We start from the raw sequence: 24,515 nt of genomic DNA, 5'->3' as shown, positions 1-24,515 counted from the left end.
CTCATGTCCATTGAGTCAGTGATGCCATCCAACCATGTCATCTTCTGTCGCCCCCTTCTCCTCCCACCTTCAATCTTTACCAGCATCAGAGTCTTTTCCAGTGAGTCAGCTCTTCGCATCAGGTGGCCAAAGTATTGGAGCTTCAGCTTCCTTCCAATGAATATTCCAAGGCTGATTTCCTTTAGGATGGACTGGTTTGATCACCCCTCCCTATGCAAGTGCCGTTGTATAGACCTTGTTAGAGATGCCGCAGTGCAGGAGTTTGGTTGTGTCTGCTGGTGGGGTGGTGCTATTGTGATGGATCTTCACAGATGTTTTTCCTTTTGGTCTATCTTGATAAGGTTTTGGCACAGATAATGCAAAATCATGAGTAATAATTATACACTTTTTTATTGTGTCATAAGGGTGCTCAGAAATGTTTTGAGTGCTGTATTTGATGGGCATTCATATCCATACATCTTTCCTTTGTAACTTTTTATTTTGTAATGGGGTATAGCCAATTAAAAATGCTGTGGTAATTTCAGGCGGACAGCAAAGGGACTCAGCCATACATGGACATGTATCCATTCTCCCGCGAACTCCCCTCCCATCCAGGCTGCCACATGACACTGAGCAGAGTTCCCTGTGCTGTCCAGCAGGTCCTTGTTGGTTCTCCATGTTAAATACAGCAGTGTGTCCATGTCCACCCCAAACTCCCTAACTGTCCCTTCCCCCATCCTTCCCCCTGGGAACCATAAGGTTATTACAGAGTATTGAGAAGAGTTCGCTGTGCTGTCCAGCAGGTCCTTGTTGATTATCTATTTTAAATACAGCAGTGTGTCCATGTCGACTCCCAACTCCCTAACTATGCCTCCACCCCATTCTTCCCCCTTGGCAACCATAAGTTTTTTCTCCAAGTCTGTGAGCCTGTTTCTGTTTTGTTTCTAAGCTCATTTGTATCATTTCTTTTTAGATGCCACATGATACTTCTCCTCCTCTGTCTGACTGACGTCACTCAGTATGATAGCCTTTATGTGCATCCATGTTGCTGTATATGGCCTTGTTTCCTTCTTCTTGGTGGTTGAGTAATATTCCATTGTATATAAGTACCATGTCTTCTGTATCCATTTCTCTGTTGCATGCATCTCTCCTTTAATGGCACAACCCTACCTTTTAAAAAATATATTTATTTTTAATCGACTGATTGGTTTACAATACTGGTTTGATTTCAGTCATACAGCAGCATGAATTAACCACAGGTGTACATATGTCCCCTCCGTCTTGAGTCTCCCTCCCACGTCCCACCCACTCCCACCCTCTAGGTTATTACAGAGCCTCTGAGTTACATAGCAAGTTCCCATTGGCTCTCTATTTACATGTGCTAGTACATACGTATCTGTGCTACTCTTTCCGTTTGTCTCACCCTGTCCCTCTCCCCCTCTCCCCTCGTCCCTAAGTCTGTTTTCAACATAGGCATCCTCGTCTTGTTCCTGATCTTAGAGGGAATGCTTTCAGTTTCTCCCCATTGAAAAAACTGCTGTGGGTTTGGTGTGTGTGTGTGTGTTAGTCACTTACTCGTGTCCGACTCTTTGTGACCCCATGGACTATAGCCAATTAAAAATATTGTGATAATTTCAGGCAGACAGCAAAGGAACTCAGCTACCAGGCTTCTCTGTCCATGGGATTCTCCAGGAAGTATACTGGAGTGGGTTGCCATTTCCTTCTCCAGGGGATCTTCCCAACCTAGGGATTGAACCTAGATCTCCCGCATTGCAGGCAAAAGCTTTACCACCTCAGTCACCAGGGATGTGGGTTTGTTGTATATGGCCTTTATTATGTTAAGGTAGGTTCCTTCTATGCCCATTTTTTGAAGTTTGTTTTTTTTTTTATCATAAATGAGTGCTGAATTTTGTTAAAAACCTTTTCTGTTATCTATTGACATTATCTTATGGTTTTTAATCCTTCAGTTTGTTAATATGGTATATCATATTGTTTAGTATGTGTGTATTGAAGAATCTTTGGATCCCTGAAAATCCTACCCTTTTTGTTTGCTTTATTTTATCAAAATGATGTTTCCATTAAGAAAATAACTCTATTTTTACAGTATTTTTCAACACTGGAAAAACAAAAATATGAAAAGCGTTAAAAAGGACAGCCTCATGTCTCATGCCTTAATTTAACTGCTGGCAATTAGCATATTTGTTCTAGCATTTTAAAAGCAGTCAAAAATATTAAATTTGCAATCTAAAGCTCCTCTCCTTTTATTCTGTATCTCTCCCGTTTCCCAAGGGTAACAGTTTTACCGAAGTAGGCCTATACTAAATACATATTCATACACATACAAAAGCACACATACAGTTATACACAGTCGAGTATTTTTGTGTGCCTGTTAACATCTGCAAATTGTCATCACTCAGTGGATGTTGTTTCATTCATTTTTCTCAGTTGACCATTTATCTTCAAGATAGATCCCTGCTATAAATCTGGGTCAGGCTCACACATTGCAACTATTGTTTCAACCTGTCACAATTTCTTTATCCGTGGTTCTTGTCCACAGACATTTCGGTCATCCCGCGTCTTCAGTCCTTACGAGCGGTGTCGGGACGACCTTCGTCAGTCATGTTTCCTGTGCATTGCGTGTGAATCCAAGGGCGCCCTGTGCGCAGGCGGGATTTTGGGTCATCCCAGGCTGCACACCACTGCTTCAACTTAAGCAGAGACCGCAAACCTCCTGTCCGATACAGGGTACCTCTTCCTCACGCACAGAACTGAACACCAAGTCCCGTCGCTGCTTGTTTTTACCTATATCCGTTTTCCTCCGACTTACTGATTTTCTTCTAATCAGTATTCAAAGACATGCTGTTTCTTTTTTGCTTCCATTTCTATTTTTGCTTCAATTTCTATTTCCCTGATTATTAGCTGGATTTTTAAAAAATTATTTAAAAATTTTTATCTTTTTTTTTTTAAATAAAAAAATGTATATTTATGCACTTATGGCTGGGTGGGGTCTTAGTGGAGGCCCGTGGGCTCTCTGTTGCAGTGTGTGGGCTTGTGGTTGTGGCTGTGTGAGTCCCAGAGAGTGTGGGCTCTGTGCTTTGTGGCCCCAGGCCTTTCAAAGGCTGTTGCTAGGAGCCGTGAACGACGCGGAAATTCTTGGCCTCCAGAGGAGAGTGTGGTGAACCAAGTACAGAAGAGCAGATAAAACCAAGGAGGGTCTTGGAATGCAGGAAGCGGAAAAACCAGACCCTGTCATCCTTCCCTCCACCGCATGTTGTAACACAACGGTATAACCCGTCTCCCCTCCTAGCCCACAGGGAGAAGGTATTTGCCCTACTCGTCCCTCCGCCCAGTATACATGCCTCATCCGATCAGCTAATGACCCACGAGACCCCTGTCCCACCCCTTGTACCCTGGGTATAAAAGTGGACGAAAGACCCCCGTTCAACGTCGGTTCTCCCTTCAGCTGGCCCGCTGTTCCAACAGCGTCTCCCACTCTAATAAACTTGATTTCCCTCTCATTCTGTCTCATGTCTGGAAATCCTTTTCCAGCCTGCGCCTGACAGAGAGGAATTCAGTCCAGGGCCAGAGACGAGGCTTGAGAAAGCTCAGAGCTTTCTGTGTAATAAAGTTTTAGTAGAATATAGAAGAGAGAGAAAGCTTCAGAAGGAGACAGAAAGAGTGCCCCCTTGCTAGTTTTTAGCAAGAAGTTATATACCTATTAGTGAAAGTCGCTCAGTCGTGTCCGACTCTTTGTGACCCCATAGACTATACAGTCTATGGAATTCTCCAGGCCAGAATATTGGAGTGGGCAGCCTTTCCCTTTCCAGGGGATCTTCCCGACCCAGAGATCAAACCCAGGTCTCCCGCATTGCAGGTGGATTCTTTAGCAGCTGAGCCACCACGGAAGCCCAAGAATACTGGAGTGGGTAGTCTATCCCCTCTCCACGGGATCTTCCTGACCCAGGAATTGAACCAGGGTCTCCTGCATTGCAGGCGGATTCTTGACCAACTGAGCTATGAGGGAAGCCCTATTTACCTGTTAGCAAGCTGCTAATTAGAGGAAGGAAATGCCTCAAAACTCAGAGACTGGCACCAGGCCCCTCACCCACAGGATGCATTGGTACGGAGGCAGTCATCCCGGGCCATAAAACAATTGACATGAATCTTGAAGAAAGGCAGGTTTCTGAGCAAATGCATGGTTTCATTAACATAGCTTAAGAGAACATTTCCCTGAGTCAAACTTATCGCTTTGTTAAGCCCTTAAGGGTTCTGAGTCTTAGTTGGAACCGACTTGAAGAAAGGCAGTCTAAGGTAAATACAGAGTTCATTAACATAGCTTAAGAAAAGCACTTCCATAAGAAAAACGCATTGGTGAGCTCAAGGTTTGAGAAAAGTTCAGTTCAGGTGGAACCAGGTGTCGTCCTGGCAACCCAGAATTTTAAAAGAAACGTCCTTTTAAATTTTGGGTAGAGAAGAGGGAAAAAAAATGTCCGACACTTGAAGTGTGTTTCCTCCTGCCGCTTAAGAGAGAGAGAGAGAGAGAAAAAACCATCTGACACTTGTAGTCTGTCCCCTTGGCATGGGGACCCTAGCATTCCTGTCTGTTACCCTCTCACCTTCTAGTTTAGGCAGACAGGCTTTAGTTGCCCTGCATGTGGCATCTTACCTCCCTGACCAGGGCTCAAACCTGAGTCCCTTGCATTGGAAGGCAGATTCTTAACCACTGGACTACCAGGGATATGCCGAGATGGACCTTTTTAAGCAATAGCAACTTCTAGGAGAATCTTAAATATTGGCTCTTGAGTAACACGCATTTTCCCCAGTCACCTGGAGTCAGTTTCCCCCACCTGACATCCCACCAACAAGCAAGCACTTTCTCCCAGACAGTGAAATTGAAAAAGTCGCTCAGTCGTGTCCGACTCTTTGCGACCCCATGAACTGTAGAATTCTCCAGGCCAGAATACTGGAGTGGGTAGCCTTTCCCTTCTCCAGGGGATCTTCCCAACCCAGGGATCGAACCCAGGTCTCCCGCAATGCATGAGAATTCTTTTACCAGCTGAGCCACCAAGGAAGCCCCTTTCTCCTACCCAAGCACAGCATGAGAATCAAAAAGTCAGGTAGTTAATATTGCTTGAATGCTCAAAGTCAACTCAAGTTCATCAGTTGTCCCAAGAATGTCTTTTATGACAAAAGAAGTCAGGTAAGAATGGCAAGTTCCACTTGGTCTTTGGTTTCCTTCCGTCTAGACGGTCTTATATTCCTTTTTTTTCTGACTTCATGGACCTGGGAGTTTGGAAGACTGTGGGTCGTGTTAGTTTCCTAGGGTCGCTGCAATAAGTGCCATAAACTGGGTAGCTTGAAAAAAGCACAGAATGGATCTTTGACAGTTGAGGAGAGCAGAAGAGCAGAAATCAAGACGTTGGCAAGAACTTGGAGACAACTGAACTCCAGGGTCTCACCCCCACCTCCTCGTGGTTGCTGGCACTCCTGGGCATTTCTTGGCTTGTGAAAGCATCACTCTGTCTTTGTCTTCATGGGAGCATCTTCCCTCTGTGTTCCTCTGTCCTCTTACATCCCTGTAGGGACACCAGTCATGGGACTTGGTGTGTGAGTGTGCTGTTGTCCAGCCATGTCCGACTCTCTGCGACCCCATGGACCGTAGCCCGCCAGACTCCTCTGTCCGTGGGATTCTCCAGGCAAGAATCCTGGAGTGGGTTACCATGCCCTCCTCCAGGGCATCTTCCTGACCCAGGGATCAAACCAGAGTCTCCTGCACTGTCAGGCAGATTCTTTACCATCTGAGCCACTAGTGAAGCCCTGATTGGACTAAGGACTCACCCTCAATGTGGAATAATCCCATCTTGATATTTTTTTTAAATGACTTGTATCTGCAAAGAGCTGGTTCCAAAGAAGGTCACGTTCTGAGAGGCTGGGTGGACACGAATACTGGAGGGGTACTATTCAACCCTCCACAGTTGTTTTATAGGCTTTCCCTCATTTGCTTTTCATCTGCTGTGTTCTCAGGACTGGCAGGGAAATTGCAGATGTGCTGCTAGCTTCTTAGTGCATCTCAGCAGATGAGAACTGACTCATCCTTGGTCAAAAGCAGTGTCTGCCAGGTTCTTCCGTATGAAGTTAGCTGTTCCCTTTTGTAAGTACGAAGTTATTTTAACCCATTAAATTGAAGAGGAAGCTTTGGGTCTGTACAGGTATAAACAAATGAAAATCTTGGCAAAGACCGTGAATCGTGTGGTCAACGATTCATGGACAAAGACCATGTCAATATCATGGTCTCTACCAAGATTTTCATTTGTTTATTCCTATACGGACTCGTAGCTTCCTCTTCTGTTTAATGGATTATAATCTGTTACAATCATCATGTATTTGGATGCTTGAATTTTCCTCAGTTTGGTCAGTGGGAGCCTGTGTCAGCTGATCCCTGTGTTCTTTTTTTTTTTGTAATTGAAGTATAGTTTACAGTGTGGTACCAATCTCTGCTGTAACGTGACTCACTTACACACATATAGACATTCTCTTTTTTAATATTCCTTTCCATTATGCTTCATCACAGGATATTATATATTAGTAGGAGGCTGTTGGTCATCCATCCTATATATAGCCATATATATATATACACACACACATATATATAAAACTATCTATAATAGTTTTCATCTGCCAACCCCAAACTCCCAATCCTCGCCCCTCCACATAACCATGAAGTCTGTTCTCTGTGAGTCTGTTTCCATTTTGTATATAGGTGCGTCCGTGCCGAAGTTCAAATTCCACATGTAAGTGATCCTAAAGGAAATCAGTCCTGAATATTCATAGGAAGGACTGATGCTGAAGCTGAAACTCCAATACTCTGGCCACCTGATGTGAAGAACTGATTCATTGGAAAAGACCCTGATGCTGGGAAAGATTGAAGGCAGGAGGAGAAGGGGGCGGCAGAGGATGAGATGGTTGGATGGCATCACTGACTCCATGGACACGAGTTTGAGCAGGCTCTGGGAGTTGGTGATGGACAGGGAGGCCTGGTGTGCTGCAGTCCATGGCGTCGCAAAGAGTCGGACACGACTGAGCGACTGAACTGAACTGAAGTGCTATAATATGGCATTAGTCATTCTCTTTCTGAGTTAGTTCAACTTACTTCACCCAGTACGATAATGTCTAGTTGCATCCGTGTGGCTGCAAATGGCATTATTTCGTTCTTTTTCATGGCTGAGTAGTATTCCATCGTATGTATGTGCCACATCTTTTTCATCCATTCAGCCAGTTGATGGACATTTAGATGGTTTCTTTGTCTTGGCTGTTGTGATGCTCTGTCCTTTTGACAGATCCTTGTCACTCTGAGCAATTCCTTGCTTTCTGGGACAGTAATCTTGAGGCTTATCTGGTGCCTTCTCTGGAATCAGCTATGTCTCCAAAGGTTGCAATTCCTTCTAGTTGAAGATGTTATTTATATTCATGGAATGGATAAACAAGGGCTTCCCCAGTGGTGCTAGCGGTGAAGAACCCACCTGCCAATGCAGGAGACATAAGAGATGCAGGTTTGATCCGTGGAACGGAAAGATCCCCCAGAGGAGGAAATGGCAACCCGCTCCAGTATTCTTGCCTGGGAAATCCCATGGACAGAGGAGCCTGGCGGGCTACATTCCACAGGGTCACAGAAGAGTCAGACACTGCTGTCTGAGCATAGCACAAGTATAAACAAAATCGATCAGCAAAATAACAGTATTATTGGCATGATGCCACTCCCAGGGCTTCTCAATGAATAGAGCTATAGAATCTGGACATTTATGTACATGTGCGTGGGCATACCAACATTTACATCTATGAATATTTATTTCTATATTCATTTCTGTATCTTTTTATGTAATATATATAAGCTCTCCTTGCTTATCTACTTGGTTGGGGTATCAGTCCATTGTTCAATAACTGGATTCTGATAGTTGAATAAAATTCTAAATTAAGTCACTATACAAATTGCCAAAAAGAACATTAAAGAACTGTCTGATGCATTAATTTGATAACTTTGAATAGGTATGCTAGATTAATAAAATAGTGACATTCAGCTTAGAATAAAAAGAGGTTTAAATTAAAAAATCATTAAAAAAAAATCAATGACTTTTGAATGACAAGCCGATTCCCAGTAATTAAGTGTGAAAGACATTCCATTTAATCAGGAATAAGACCAAGTAAGTCTGGCATCTCTGCTCCTATGCCAGTGGTTTTGGCAGCCGTAGAAAACACAGAAGCAAACATAAATCTGAAGGAATGTGGTGGGGGAAAAACAAAGCCATTATTTTTAGTTGTGTCCAGCAGCACGCACGTCAGCTACAAGACCACAGATGCTCAATGGTTGAGGAGTCGTGAGTAATGCTACGCCAGGAAGCCCAAGACAATCACCTGAAAAAGTGTTACGAGAAGGAAAAGATTTCATCAAAAATGGTATAATAATATATGAAAATCGATAGTACTTTTGTACCAGCAGAAGTTGAAAAGCTGAGCAATACATTCACCGTAGCAAAAGACGCATGACGTATTTAAAATGCGGAAGACATACGTGAAAAGCATTCCCATTTGCCTGCTGGTGCAATAATGACCTATAATCTTCCGAGAGGGGAAGATTGTACCCTGTGTGGTATAAAGTCGTATTAAGCCACACATTGTACACAGTCTGGTCACATGCTCAATTATTTTATTTTCACAATGTGGCAAGTGTGGCATTGTTGATCGGGCAGAATAAATGCTCAATGACCACCAAGAAAGGCTATTTCCTTCTTTCTGTGTTTTTTTAACTTCTTTTTTAATAGGAAGAGCCACTTTATTTTTTATGTCTTTATTTTTTGGGGGGCTGCAACACTCAGAACGTAGGATCTTAATTCCCCAACCGGAGATAAAACGCACGCCCCTTGCATTGGAAGCATGGAATCATAATCACTGGACCGCCAAGGACATCTAATCTTTATATTTCATTTTTTACTAAAGTGTCGTTGGTTTATAATATTGTATTAGTTTCAAGTATATGGTAAAGTGCTTCACTCTTACATGTATATGTACATACCTTTTTTGCAATTATTTTATAACTTGTTACAGAATATTGAATATAGTTTCCTGTGCTATTCAGTAGGTCCTGGTTGATTGTCCATTTTATCTATGTGTGTGTGTTAGTCGCTCAGTCGTGTCCAACTCTTTGCGACACCATAGACTGCAGCCCGCCAAGCTTCTCTGTCCATGGAATTCTCCAGGCAAGAATACTGGAGTAGATTGCCATTCCCTTCTCCAATGCATGAAAGTGAAAAGTGAAAGTGAAGTCGCTCAGTCCAGGCAAGAATACTGGAGTGGGTTGCCATGCCCTTCTTCAGAGGAACTTCCCAACCCAGGGATCGAACCCTTGTCTCCTGAATCACAGGCGGATTCTTTACCATTTGAGCTAGAGGAAGTGTATATGCCAGTCGCAAACTCCTGATTTCTCTCTCTCTCCTTCCCCCTTTGATAACCATAAGCTTGTTGCCTGTGTCTGTGAATCTATTTCTGTTAGGATGTAAGTTCTTGTGTATCATTTCTTTCATATTCTAAGTGATGATCCTGTGATATTTGTCTGTGTCTGCCGTACTTCAGTTAGTATGTTCATGTCTCGTTCCATCTATGTTGCTACAAATGGCATTATTTCATTATTTTTTATGGCTGTGTAATATTCCACTGGACATGTATTACCTCATCTTATCCATTCATCTGTCGATGGACGCTTGGGTTGTCTCTCTGTCTTGGGTGTTGTAAATAGTGCTGCCATGAATATTGGGGTACATGTATCTTTTTGAATTATGGTTCTCTCCAATACATGCCCAGGAGTGGGATTGCTGGATCATATGCTCGCTCTGTTTAATCTTTGAAGGAACCTCCATACTTTTCTTCACAATGGCCGTACGAACTTGCATTCCCAGAAACAGTGTAGGAAGGATCCCTTTTCTCCATACCCTCGCCAGCATTTGACACTTAGAGATGTTTTGAATATGGCCATTCTGACTGGTGTGAGGTGATACCTCTTTTTAGTTTTGATTTTCATTTGTCTAATAACTAACAGTACGGAACATCTTTTTTCATGTGCCTGTCGGTTATCAGCATGTCTTCTTTGGAGACATGTCCACTCCCATCTTCTGCCCACTTTAAAAATTAATTATACTTTTACATTTTAAAATGAATTTTTCTTGAAGCATAGTTGCTTTCCAATATCGTGTTACTTTTTTACTGTACGACAAAGTGAATCAGCTATCCATAGATATATATCTATATCCCCTCCTTTTTGGATTTCCTTCCCATTTAGGTCACCACAGAGCACTGAGTAGAATTCCCTGAGTGATAAAGTAGGTTCTCATTAGTTATCTGTTTTATATGTAGTGTTAATAATGAACATATGTCAATGCTGACCCCCCAGGTCATCCCACCACCATCCCTTTCTCCTTGGTGTCCATATGTCTCTTCATGTCTCTGTCTCTATTTCCGTTTTGCAAATAAGATCATCTATACCATTTTTGCACTTCCCTGGTGGCTCAGAGGGTAAAGCATCTGCCTACAGTGCGGGAGACCTGGGCTCAACCCCTGGGTCAGGAAGATCCTCTGGAGAAGGAAATGGCAACCCACTCCAGTACTCTTGCCTGGAAGATCCCACGGACGGAGGAGCGAAGTAGGCTACAGTCCATGGGGTCGCAAAGAGCCGGACATGACTGAGCAACTTCACTTCACTTCACTTCATACCATTTTTGTAGATTCCACACATAGGTGTTAATATACAACATTTGTTTTTCTCTTTCTGACTTCCTTCACTCTGTATGAGACCCTAGATCCATCCATGTCTCTGTAAATTTCATTCCTTTTCATGGCTGAGTAATATTCCATTATATACCTGTATGTTATGCATACATACATATATGCACGCACGCACGCACGCACGCACACACACACACACACACACATCCTTTTCTTCAGTTATTAACATATAGACATTCTTTTAATTCCTTGCTGTTATGGTTTCCCTCAGGGTATTCAATATACCTGTGCTAGTCAGTAGGACCTTGTCTCTTATCCAATCTTGACGTCATAGGTTGCATCTACCAATCCCAGATTCAGAAACCCTCCCTCCCCCCTCCCCGTTGGCAATCACAAGTCTGTTCTCTGTATCTGAGTATGTTTCTATTTTGTAGGTAGGCTCATCTGTGCCACATTTTAGACTCCACATATAAGCAATGTCCCGTGGTGTTTGGGTTTCTCTGACTTACCTGACTTAGTAGGATCGTCTCTACTTGCATCCATGTTGCTGCAGATTGCGTTACTTCCTTCTTTTTAATGGCCGAGTAGTATTCCATTGTACACATGTACCACCTCTTCTTTATCCATCCGTCTGTCGATGGGCATTTAGGTTGTTTGCAGATCTTGGCTGTTAGGATCCTGTGTCCTGTAGATAGATACTCATCTCACTCTTTGAGCAGTTGTTTGCTTTCTGGAACAGTACTTTCCAGGCTTTTCTTATACCTTCTCTGCCCCAGCTCTGGAATCAACTGTTTCTGTAAAAGTTGTATTTACTTCTAGTAGAAAACGATATTTATCTTTATAGGACGTACAAACAAGACATATCATCACAGTAAGTCTTACTGCTGTGATGCTGCTCCTGGGTCCTCTCAGTGAATAGACCTAGGGGATTTGGACATTTATGTATGTATTGGCATAACACCATTTATAGCTGCTGCTGCTGCTGCTAAGTCGCTTCAGTCGAGTCCGACTCTGTGCGACCCCATAGACGGCAGCCCACCAGGTCCCCCGTCCCTGGGATTCTCCAGGCAAGAACACTGGAGTGGGTTGCCATTTCCTTCTCCAATGCATGAAAGTGAAAAGTGAAAGTGAAGTCGCTCAGTCGTGTCTGACTCTTCGAGACCCCATGGACTGCAGCCCACCAGGCTCCTCCATCCATGGGATTTTCCAGGCAAGAGTACTGGAGTGGGTGCCATTGCCTTCTCCACCATTTATACCTACAAGTACTTATTTCTATCTTCATCTCTGTGATTCTGGTTATCTAATACATATATGCTCTCCTTGTTGCCGACCTGGTTCTGATGTCTGTCTGTCCATCATTTAATAATTGGATTCTGACAGTTCAGTAGAATTCTAAGTCACCATGCAAATTGCCAAAGAGATAAGAAATTGCCTGATGCATTAATTTGATAACTTTCAATATGCATGCTAGATTATTTAAATAAGGGACACTCAATTTGGAATAAAAAGGGGTTTGAGTAAAAAAAAATCATTCAAAAAATGATGTTTTTGAATGACAAGCCTGTGCCTATTAATAAAATATGAAAGGCATTACATAAAAGCAGGAGTGTAGCAAGTAACCCTGGCATCTCTGTCAAGTTTTGGAACCTCTAGAAAATACAGCAGCAAAGATAAATAAAACCTGAAGACATATATAGCAAATATATATGTAAAATATAGCAAAACGATTATCATTTATGGCAGAAAATGAAGAAGAACCAAAGAGCCTCTTGATGAAAGTGAAAGAGGAGAGTGAAAAAAATGGCTTGACACTCAACATTCAGAAAACTAAGATCATGGCATCTGGTCCCATCACTTCATGGCAAATAGTGGGGAAACAGTGGCAGACTTTATTTTGGGGGGCTCCAAAAATCACTGCAGATGGTGATTGCAGCCATGAAATCAAAAGACGCTTGCCCCTTGGAAGAAAAGTTACGACCGATCTAGACAGCATATTAAAAAGCAGAGACATTACTTTGCCAACAAAGGTCCATCTAGTCAAAGCTATGGTTTTTCCAGTAGTCATGTATGGATATGAGTGTTGGACTATAAAGAAACCTGAGTGCCAAGGAATTGATGCTTTTGAACTGTGGTGTTGGAGAAGACTCTTGAGAGTCCCTTGGACTGCAAGGAGATCCAACCAGTCCATCCTAAAGGAAATCAGTCCTGAATATTCATTGGAAGGACTGATGCTGAAGCTACAACTTTGGCCACCTGATGTGAAGAGCCTACTCATTGGAAAAGACCCTGATGCTGGGAAAGATTGAAGGCAGGAGGAGAAGGGACGACAGAGGATGAGGTGATTGGATGGCATCACCGACTCAATGGACGTGAGTTTGGGTAAACTCCAGGAGTTGGTGATGGACAGGGAGGCCTGGCGTGCTGCGGTCCATGGGGTCACAAAGAGTCACACACGGCTGAGCGAATGAACTGAACTGATTATCATTTATAAGTTGTCTCTAGCATTATGCATATATGCTAAATAGTTGAAGAACCAGCGAATGATCTATTCCTGAAAACCCAAAATAATCAACTGAAAGAGTATTACAAGAAGTTAAAGAATTCATTAGAAATGCTTGAATAATATCTGAAAAGTATTAGTGCTTTTATGTCAGCAGTGGAACAGTACATTCACTGTAGCAAAAAAGATGTACAACCTCTTACAAATATTCAGGACACATGCAATAATGACGTGTTCACCTTCTGAGATGAGATTACACACCATGTCAGGTATAGTTTAATGCACACATTGTACAGTCTCTGACCACATGCTCCATATTTTTGTTTTCAGAGTGTGACAAATGGATGGTAGCATTCATCTGGCAGAATACATGCTCAATGACAGCTAAGACAGGATAAGTATTTTTTATGTTTTGCTTTGTTTTTTATAGGGAGAGCCACTTTATTTTTTACTTATATTTTTGAGCTTATTTCCCCAACTCTGTTCTCCTTTCTCAAGATTGCTTTGGTTATTTGGGATCTTTTGTGTTTCCATAGAAATTAAAAAAAATTTTTTTTTGTTCTAGTACTGTCAACACTGCCGTAGGTAATTCAAAAGGGATTACATTGAATCTGTCCATTGCTGTGGGTAGTATAGTGATTTTGCCAATTTGCTTTTTCCAATTCAAGAGCATGATATATATTTCCATCTGTTTGTGTTTCATTTCTTCCATCAGCACCTTAAAGTTTTCAGAGTACATGTATTTTGCTTCCTTATGTAGGCTTATTGCTAGATGTTTTATTCTTTTTGATATGGTCCATAGGAATGTTTCCTTCATTACTTTTTCTCATTTTTCGTTCTTAGTGTATAGAAAAGGAGCACATGTCTGTGTTTTAATTTTGTATCCTGCAACTTTACCAAATTCATTGCTGATCTCTAGCAGTTTTCCGGTGGCGGCGTCAGGATTTTCTTTGTATAGTATCATGTCATCCGAAACCAGTGACAGTTTGATTTCTGCTTTTCTAATCTGGAGTCCTTTTTAGTTTATTTTTTCCTCTAATTGTTGTGGCTAGGACTCCCAAAACTCTGATGAGTAATGTTGGTGACAGTGGACATCCTTACCTCGTTCCTCATTTTAGAGAAAAATGCTTTCAGTTTTGAGTGTGATGTCAGCATTCTGTTTTTGTGCAATTGCTAAGTCGTGTCCGACTCTCTGTGACGCCATGCAGCGCAGCACGCCAGGCTTCCCTGCACTTCACTACCTCTCAGAGTTTGCTGAAACTCGTGTCCATTGAGTCAGTGATGCCATCCGACCATCTCATCCTCTATCACCCACTTCTCCTGCTGCCCTCAGTCTTTCCCGGAAAAAGTGAAAGTGTTACTTGCTCGGTTGTGCCTGACTCTTTGCCACCCCATGGACTGCCGCCCACCAGGCTCCTCTGTCCAGGGGATTCTCTAGGCAAGGGTACTGGAGTGGGTTGCCATTTCCTTCTCCAGGGGATCTTCCTAATCAGAGATCAAACTCACGTCTCCTGCATTGCAGGCAGATTCTTCACTGTCTGAGCCACCAGGGTATACCTGTCTTTCCCAGCACCACAGCCTTTTCCAATGAGTTGGCTCTTCGCATCAGGTGGCCAAAGTATTGGAGTTTCAACTTCAGCATCAGTTCTTCCAATGAATATTCAGGGCTGATCTCCTTCAGAACGGACTGGTTGGATCTCCTTGCTGTCCAAGGGACTCTCAAGAGTCTTCTCCAGCACCACAGTTCAAAAGCATCAATTATTTGGTGCTCTGCCTCCTTCATGGGTTTATCATACATGGCTTTTATTATTTTGAGGTAGATTTCCTTTCTGGAGGAACTGTTATCATAAACTTTCTGGAGAATTTTATCATAAATGCATGTTGAATTTTATCAAAAGACTTTTCTGCTTTTATTGAGATGATCGTATAGTTTTTATTCTTCAGTTTGTTAATGTGTATCGTGTTGATTGGTGAATATTGAAAAAATCCTTGCATCCCTGGGATAAATCCCACTTGATATTTGTGTTAGACCCTTTTAATTTACTCTTGGATTCAGTTTGCTGGTATTTTTTTTTTTTTTTGAGGACTTTTGCCTCTATTGGTAAGTGATATTGGCCTGTAATTTTTTTCCTATGTGATATTTTTATCTGATCTTGATATCAACGTGATGGGGGCCTCATAGAGTGAGTATGGAAGTATTTTTTCCTCTGCAATGTTCTGGAAGAGTTTCGCAAGGATAGCTGTTAACTCTTCTATAGGTGTTTGATAGAATTCACCTGTGAAGCCATCTGGTCCTGGACTTCTGTTTGTTGGGAGTTTTTAAATTACAGATTCAGTTTCAGTTCTTATAATTGGTCTGTTCATATCTTCTGTGTCTTCCTGGTTCAGTCTTGGAAGATTATACCTTTCTAAGAATTTGTCCATTTCTTTTCAGTGTCCATTTTATTGACATACAGTTCCTTGTAGTAGTATCTTATGGTCCTTTATATTTCTGTGGTGTCAGGAATACTTTTCATTTCTAATTTTATTGATTAGGGCCCTTTCCCTTTTTTTCTTTATAAGTCTGGCTAAAGGTTCATCAATTGTATAATTTTTTTTTTTCTCTTTTTCCTAAGGTAAGCTTTTCTTAATATAAACTTCCGTCTTGGAATTGCTTTTGCTGGAACCCATAGGTTTTGCCCTGAGGCTCATACAGTATGGAAAGAGGTAAATACTGAAATATTTTTTATTACTGGCTTTTTATAAAGAATAAAATTGAGATTTGCACAGGAGTAATGCTGTGAAAAAGAATCGCTTCCTCCCCTGAAGCCAGAGTTGTGCATTTCCATTGTACCAGCAGTCCTCTGTATTGAATTCAGCAGAGAGGTCCAGTTAGAATGCTAATGGGAAAGGCCCCGAAGTGACGTCACAGAGACAGACCGGCAGGGAGAGCTGGTTCTCTCATCCAGGTACCGACCAGGCCCAACCCTGCTTAGCTTCTGAGATCAGACGAGATGGGGCGTGTTCAGGGTGGTATGGCTGCGGACAAGGGCCAGTTCTGTAGAGACGGACGCAGCAAACAAATAGCATCAAGTCAAAGAGTCAGAAGAGAGCAAAATACAAAGACAAGGTTCTAGTCTTCATGCTTAAGTCACAACTTGTGGGCGGAAACCCAGCTGGTCTTCGAGGAATGAAGCTTTAGGTCCTTGCATTTCTTTACCTTTGCATTTTGCGCTGGGGTGCAGCCGAATCATAGTGTTGGGATAGTTTCAGCTGAACAGTGAAGAGCCTGAGTCATACATACACATGTATCCATTCTCCCCCAACTCCTCTCCCACAATCCTTGCCTTTCTAATTGCCGTCTGACACTGGGCATCACCCTTTTGCAGGAAGGGGGACCCCTTCCAGGGCTTGAGAGGGGGCTCACATGTAACACTTGGAAATAAATTGTCCCAGGAGACACCTGTGCTGACCAAGCAAGAGACTTGATTGGCAAGGGGACCCCTCGGGAGGAGGGCAGGAGGGTGCGGGAACCCAGGAGGACTGCTGTGCCACGTGGCTCACAGTCTTAGGTTTAATGGTGATGGGATTCCTTTCCTGGTTGTCTTCGGCCAGTCGTTCTGACTCAGGGTCCTTCCTGGGGGTGCCTGCATCGCTCAGCCAAGGTGGATGCCAGTGTAGCCACTTAGACACATGTGACGTCATTTGTCTCTGTAATGTTATATCCAGGGGCTTTCCCATCCATCGTTCAGCTGGCTATGCCCCAAACCATGGGGCTTCCCTCATAGCTCAGTTAGTAAAGAATCGGCCTACAATGCAGGAGACCCTGGTTTGATTCCTGGGTCAGGAAGATCCCCTGGAGAAGGGATGGGCTACCCACTCCAGTATTCTTGGGCTTCCCTGGTGGCTCAGCTGGTAAAGAATCTGCCTGCAATGCAGGGGACCTGGGTTCAATCCCTGGGTTGGGAAGACCCCCTGGAGAAGGGAAAGGCTACCCACTCCAGTATTTGGCCTGGAGAATTCCACAGACTGTATAGTCCATGGAGTCGCAAAGAGTCAGACTGAGCGACTTTCATTTCACTCACCCCAACTCTGGGAGGTGAGTAGCACCTATGGCCTGACGTCTCCTCTCTCCTTTTCATCTTTCATGAATCCTTCCAGTTGGTGGTACTTTCTTAGTTCTGCATTCTGTACTAGGACCTGCTGTGGTAAGATGACTCCTGCGAGTGGTTATTATCATGCCTGGCCAGGGAGGGCCATTTCAGTCAATGGCTCCCCTGACGGAAATGAGATGATTTCTTTTTAATGGCTGAGTAATATTCCACTGTATATTTATACATCTCCTTTCTATGTATAGGTGATGTCATACGATATTTGTCTTTCTCTAGCTGACCTACTTCACTCAGTATGATCATCTCTAGGTTCATCCACATCACTACAAATGGCATTATCTTGTTCTTTCTTATGGCTGTGTAATATTCCATTGTATATATGTACAACATCTTCTTTATCTATTCCCCTGTTGATGGATGTTTAGGTTGCTTCCATGTCCTGCCTATTGTAAATAATTCTGCTGTACACTGGGGAAAGGAAAAGTGAAAGCCTCTCAGTCACGTCTGACTCTTTGTGACCTCATGGACTATACAGTCCATGGAATTCTCCAGGCCAGAACACTGGACTGGGTAGCCTTTCCCTTCTCCAGGGGATCTTCCCAACCCAGGAATCAAACCCAGGTCTCCTTCATTGCAGGCGGATTCTTTAGCAGCTGAGTCACCAGGCAAGCCCAAGAAGACTGGAGTGGGTAGCCTGTCCCTTTTCCAGCAGATCTTCCCGATCCAGGAATCGAACCAGGGTCTCCTCGGGCGGAAACTTTACCAAATGAGCTATGAGGGAAGCCCTGTACATTGGGGTGCCTGTATCTTTTTTTGAGCCGTGTTTTTCTCCGGCTGTGTGCCCAGGAGTGGGGTTGTTGGATCATACGGTAGCTCTGCATTCTGGTTTTTTAAGGAACTTCTGTGCTGTTCTCTATAGTGTCTGCACCAGTTTGCATTCCCACCAGCATGTAAGAGAGTTCCCTTCTCTCCACACTCTCTTCAGCATTTCTTGTTTATAGATTTCTTGATGATGGTCATTCCAGCCAGTGTGAGGTGATGATGATTTGCAGGTTGGGTTTGCACTTCTCTCATAATTAGTGATGTTGAAGCATCTTTTCGAGTGTGTATTGGCCACCTGTATGTCTTGTTTGGAAAAATGCCTACTCAAGTCTTTTGCCTGTTTTCTGATTTTTTTTTTTTTGGTACTGTTTCTACTGTAATATGAGAATATTTACATTCTAATGTGAAGCCTTCCAAAAGTTTTAATTGATCTGACTAAAACTGTTACAGGTGGATTCCTGAAGATGCCCCAAGTTGCCTTTTGAGGGCAGTGTTCCCAGACTCTCCTTCTGGACGCACTGTCTTTCATTGCTTGATGCCTTACAGCGAGTAGTTGCAGGTGTGATGGGAATGTGGGCTGGCTACAGTGAGTGGTTTCCCTGGAAACTTGGCAACTTGTGAGACATGCAGAAGCTCAGGGTTCATCCCCAACGTCGTGAATGGAGTCTGCCTTTGAACTACATTCTCAAGGGATTCATGATGCTCAGTCACGTCCAAACTCTTTGCAGCCCCGTGGACTGTAGCCCATCGGGCTCCTCTTGTCCATGGCATTTTTCCAGGCAAGAATACTGGAGTGGGTTGCCAGTTGCTCCTCCAGGGGAATCTTCCTTCCGCAGGGATTGAACTTGCCTCTCTTGCGTCTCCTGCACTGGCAAGTGGATTCCTTACCACTGAGCCACATGGGAACAGATTCGCTGGGTACTGAGAAATGCTGCATCATCGGTGCGTTCTACGGTGATGGGTGGAAGAAATGGTTCTGTGAGGGTAAGAAGTGGCAGGTTATACAGACCGCATTATTGTATTTTAGACAGATTTTTTTTCCAAGATATTAAAGAGACGAAGGGAGGACAGTCAAATTGGAAGCCAGATGTGTACTGATGGGTATTATTTTGGGGTTAGGTTCAGTAGACAAGTGGGAAAGAAGGGCCTGGCGTCTTAGAAAACATGAGGAGGATGCAATTGATGGTGGAAAGGAAGAGAAAGACAGGAGGGCCTGTTTAAGGAGCAGGTTTCTGGTGAAGGTTGGAGCGGGCTGCGTCAAAGGCTGCTGCAGGACTGAGGAGGAGCTCCTTTTTTTATTTTATTTTATTTTATTGATGTGGACCATTTTTTAAAAGCCTTTATTGAATTTGTTACCATGGTGCATCTGTTTTATGCTTTGTTTTTTGGCTGTGAGTCATACTGGACCTTAGGTCCCCAACCAGGAATCGAACCTGCAATTCCAGCATTGGAAGGGGAAGGATTAACCCCCAGACCACCAGGGCAGCCCTGAGAAGGAGCTGCTTTACAGAGACGAGCTCTCAATGAAGGCAGGCATGGGCTCAAAAAAAGCAGAATTGTCGAGTAGAGAAGAAAAAGAGAACAGGCTGTTGGGTTCTGTTTCAGAATAACAGACAAAGCATCTATGACTTAAACAGCTATGTAAAAAAATGTTGAGTCTGCCAGGCTAACTGTTGTTGTTCAGTCACTCAGTCGTGTCCGACTCTTTGTGGCCCTGTGGACTGCAGCACGCCAGGCTTCCCTGTCCCTCACTATCTCCTGGACTTTGCTCAAACTCATGTCCATTGATTTGGTGATGCCATCCAACCCTCTCATCCTCTGGTGCTCCATTCTGCTCCTGTCTTCAATCTTTCCCAGCATCAGGGTCTTTTCCAGTGAGTACGCTCTTTGAAACTCAAAGTATTGGAGCTTCAGAATCAGCGCTTCCAGTGAATATTCAGGGTTGATTTCCTTTCACATGGACTGGTTTGATCTTGCAGTCCCAGGGACTCTCGAGAGTCTTCAGCATCAATTCTTCAGCGCTCAGCCTTCTTGAATGATTAGTAATGACACTATTTCTCTGTCTACTGCCAAGGGAAGAATCATGTAAGACTTCTCTGTGAAACATCTTATGTGTTATATATTTAATACTTATTTTTGATTGTTTCTTTGGCTGTGTTGAGTCTTAGTTATGTTGCACAGGATCTTTGATCTTCATTGCAGCATGCAGGATCTTTTCAGTTTCTGCATGTGGGATCTACTTATCTGACCAGGGATCCAGGTGGGGCCCCCTGCATTGGGATCTCCAAGTCTTGGCCACTGGACCAGCACAGAAGTCTTTTTAAAATAAATATATATTTACACATGTACACCCATGGCTGATTCATGTCAATGTATGGCAAAAACCACTACAATATTGTAAAGTAATTAGCCTCCAATTAAAATACATAAATAAATTAAAAAGAAATTTTTACAACTTGTATTGGTTTCCCCCACGTGCATCCAAGTCCCTTCAGTCGTGTCCCAGCTTTCTTTTTGCAGACTGGCTAAGATCCGCCCTTCCTTAATCATTTTATTTACCTCTTGTCTTTGTTCGTGAGCAAAGAGCTTACCTTCGTGCTAAGTCTCTAAGTCACGTCTGAGTCTTTGGGACTCCATGGACTGTAGCCCACCAGGCTCCTCTATCCATGGGATTCTCCAGACAAGAACACTAGAGTGGGTTGTCATTCCCTTCTCCAGGGCATCTTCTTGACCCAAGAATCGAACCTGTATCTCTTGTGTCTCCTGCACTGTCAGGCAGGTTCTTACCACTTATGCCACTTAGGAAGGTTTTTTCCTTTATTATTATTTTTAACTGGAGGATAATCACTTTGCAATAATATTGTGTTGGTTCCTGGCATACATCAACATGAATCGGCCATAGGTATACATATGCCCCGTCCGTCTAGAACATTGGGGCATCTCAGATCATATTGCCAACCCTTAGGCTTTCTCACTCATTCTTCCCAGTCAGACAGAGCAGCTACCACCAGAGTCTGTTGGTTGATGACCCCCAAGCTCTATCTCCAGTCGAGACATCCCATTGTCTGACTCCTAGGCCCATGGACGGAACCACCTACTGAACGCCTCCACATGCTGGGCTCTGAGGCACCTTCAAACTCATCTTTATTCCCACCATCACTTTGAAACCCTCAGTTATGTATTTTTGGGGGGCGGTATGTTATCTTTTTAATTAATTTATTTTAATTGGAGGCTAATTACTTTACAGTATTGTAGTGGTTTTTGCCATACATTGACTTTAATCAGCCACGGGTGTACATGTGTCCCCCATCTTGAACCCCCCTCCCTCTCCATCCCATCCCTCTGGGTCATCCCAGTGCACCGGCCCTGAGCACCCTGTCTCACGTATCGAACCTGGACTGGCGATCTGTTTCACATATGGTAATATATATGTTTCAATGCTGTTCTCTCAGATCATCCCACCCTCGCCTTCTCCTACAGAGTCCAAAAGTGTGTTATGTACATCTATGTCTCTTTTGCTGTCTCGCATATAGGGTCATTGTTACCATCTTTGTAAATTCCATATATATGCGTTAATATACAGTATTGTTGTTTTTCTGACTTACTTCACTGTGCATAATAGGCTCCAGTTTCATCCACCTCATTAGAACTGATTCACATGCATTCTTTTTAATGGCTGAGTAATATTCCAGTGTGTATATGTACCACAGCTCAGTTAAGTTTCTCTGTTTCAAGTGGCTCCCACCTACCATGCAGATGTAAGGTTAAGCCTGAAAGAAAGAAAGTGAAAGTCACTCAGTTGTGTCCAACTCTTTGTGACCCCAAGGACTATAGAGTCCATGGGATTCTCCAGGCCAGAATACTAGAGTGGGTAGCCTTTCCCTTCTCCAGGGGATCTTCCTGACCCAGGAGTTGAACCTGGGTCTCCTGCGTTGCAGACATATTCTTTACCAAATGAGCAATTAGGGAAGCGTATATAGGTTTTAATTTTACTTATTGTGCTTCATCTTTTTATTTTTTTCACGTTATTCTTTCAGTTGCTGAATTATACCACCTAGTTTCCTTTTGACGGTGAATATCTCCATTAAGTGTTTGGTGCTCAAGTTCCTCGGTTGTGTCCAACTGTTTGTGATGCTATGGACGATAGCCCTCCAGGCTCTGCTCTCTGTGGGATTCTCCAGGCAATACTGGAGTGGGTTGCCACGCCCTTCTCCAATCTCCATCAAGACTTAATTCTATTAATAACCAACAAATTCTTTCACGGAGTGACCTTGTTAGCTCCTGTTACCTAATTTCAATATTTTTAGATCCCATATTCTCAGTTACTGATGACATCCTCTGTATGTTCCGGATCGTATTTGCCACATTCCAGAGAACACTGTATCCTTTACCACCATGCGTTTCTAGAGTTTAATTTTAATCCTGTCCATTTCTACTAGCTAAAGATAATGTGGGATATTGATGCATCTGTCCTTTTTCATTTTGATAGATTCCCTAATATAAAAACCAGTTATGTACATGAAAAATACCACTGTGTCTACTTTGGTACCTATTTCACTTGTATAGCATTCTTCTAAGTCGCCATATCAGAGAAGGCAATGGCACCCCACTCCAGTACTCTTGCCTGAAAAACCCCATGGACGGAGGAGGAGCCTGGTAGGCTGCAGTCCATGGGGTCGCTAAGAGTCGGACACGACTGAGCGACTTCACTTTCGCTTTTCACTTTCACGCATTGGAGAAGGAAATGGCACCCCACTCCAGTGTTCTTGCCTGGAAAATCCCAGGGACGGAGGAGCCTGGTAGGCTGCAGTCCATGGGGTCGCTAAGAGTTGGACACGACTGAGTGACTTCACTTTCATTTTTCACTTTCATGCATTGGAGAAGGAAATGGCAACCCACTCCAGTGTTCTTGCTTGGAGAATCCCAGTGACGGGGGAGCCTGGTGGGCTGCCGTCTATGGTGTCGCACAGAGTTGAACACAACTGAAGCGACTTAGCAGCAGTAGCAAGTAGCCATATTTCATTGATATAATCAATAAAGCAAAAGCTTATTAATTAAACTAATTCAATTTCTATAGGCATTTCAGCATTGATTACACACCTCATGAATTTTCTCTGTTTAATTCAAATCAGTCTGACATATCTGATTCTCTTAAATGCTTTTTTAAGCACTGTATGGAGCACAATACACACATAATATTAAACTTACTGAAAATTGGATTGGTTCACTTAGGCTAATCAGGTCAAAAGTGCTAATAAATTTAATAGTGTTTCTCTACTGTCTGACATATTCTTTTTCCCCTTTGTGTGCTGTGCTTAGTCTCTTAGTCGTGTCCAACTCTTTTCGACCCCATGGACTGTGGCCCACCAGGCTCCTCTGTCCATGGGATTCTCCAGGCAAGAATACTGGAGTGGGTTGCCATGCCCTCCTCCAGGGGATCTTCCCGACCCAGGAATCAAACCCAGGTCTCCCGCATTGCAGGCAGATTCTTTACCAACTGAGCTACCAGGGAGGCTTTTCCCTCTTTCTCATTTTTAAAATAATATTTATGTTCATTTATGTATTTGGCTGTGCCAGGGGTTAATTGGAACATGTGAACTCTTGGTTGCAACAGGTAGGGCCTATTTCCCTGACCAGGGATCAAACCCCAGACCCCTTGCATTGGGAGCACCGAGTGTCAGCCACTGGATCACCTGGGAAATCCCCTCTCTTCCTCCTTTTTAAGGCTGTCTTTGGTTTCATCCATTTTACCTACTGTATATATGTCCAGTGTTCCAGTGGTCCTACACACCATAAAGATGAGGCATATTCTCTAGCTGCCCACAGGTGAAGGATTTGGTTCACCAACCAGTATTTATTCCTGATCTAGCTCGTGAAGATTGTCTGCACCTTCCCAGATGATTTTTCCCAGGTTGATTACTCAACAAGAGAGGTCCTGCTTTTACAGTGCTCTGCCGTCCTTGACACAAGTGAAGCGTCCCAATCGCTGCTTCCGACGGTTGGTCAGTTTTATTTCCTGGTAACCCTGGCTTTTCTCCCAAGCTGTCACTTGGTCTGGACACCTCAGCTTCTTCTCATAATACAGTTCATTATAAGCTTCCTTTAGTACCACGTGCATTCATCACACAGGCCAGAGTCACCTTCTCTGCCGTTGTTGATCCTGAGGGCGCCTTAGTCACGTCCAGTCCCACGAGAGAGTCTAGGTCATTGCAGCTCTTGGAAATTCCTACCGCTCTTGTCCATCTGCCATTTAGTCCTGGGTATTGAGTTCTCTCTGCCCTCTGATGCAGGTCCGTCTAGTCAACAAAGGGCCATTTGGTCAAAGCTATGGTTTTTCCAGTAGTCATGTATGG

At 43.4% G+C, this 24,515-nt stretch overlaps 1 protein-coding gene and 1 long non-coding RNA gene across 22 annotated transcripts in view; both read left to right on the top strand.

Annotated features, from left to right (window-relative positions):
• PNPLA4 (patatin like domain 4, phospholipase and triacylglycerol lipase) overlaps positions 1–24,515 on the top strand; it is a 93,067-nt gene that overhangs the window by 56,125 nt on the left and 12,427 nt on the right. For 13 of the 21 annotated variants that reach the window (XM_086387847.1, XM_086387872.1, XM_086387848.1 and 10 more), the window contains one exon: positions 2,537–3,497. The exons of 4 other annotated variants lie outside the window; for them this stretch is intronic. In XM_086387847.1, the coding sequence (XP_086243973.1) occupies positions 2,537–2,692 (156 nt within the window). In that variant the 3' untranslated portion in view covers positions 2,693–3,497. Of the gene's footprint in view, positions 1–2,536; positions 3,498–13,579; positions 13,806–24,515 lie in introns of those variants that run through there. 4 more of the 21 variants (XM_086387871.1, XM_086387836.1, XM_086387883.1 and 1 more) reach the window with 4 other exon arrangements.
• LOC147339721 (uncharacterized) lies at positions 15,316–22,687 on the top strand. The gene is made up of 2 exons (XR_015159012.1): positions 15,316–15,955; positions 22,200–22,687. It is a non-coding gene; the product is annotated as an uncharacterized LOC147339721 (long non-coding RNA).

This window comes from Bos grunniens, chromosome X (assembly GCF_055505025.1).
Source record: "Bos grunniens cultivar Pamir isolate PY7600 chromosome X, Bosgru_T2T1.0, whole genome shotgun sequence".
Lineage (NCBI taxonomy): Eukaryota > Metazoa > Chordata > Mammalia > Artiodactyla > Bovidae > Bos > Bos grunniens.
This window is presented reverse-complemented; position numbering and strand designations above follow the sequence as displayed.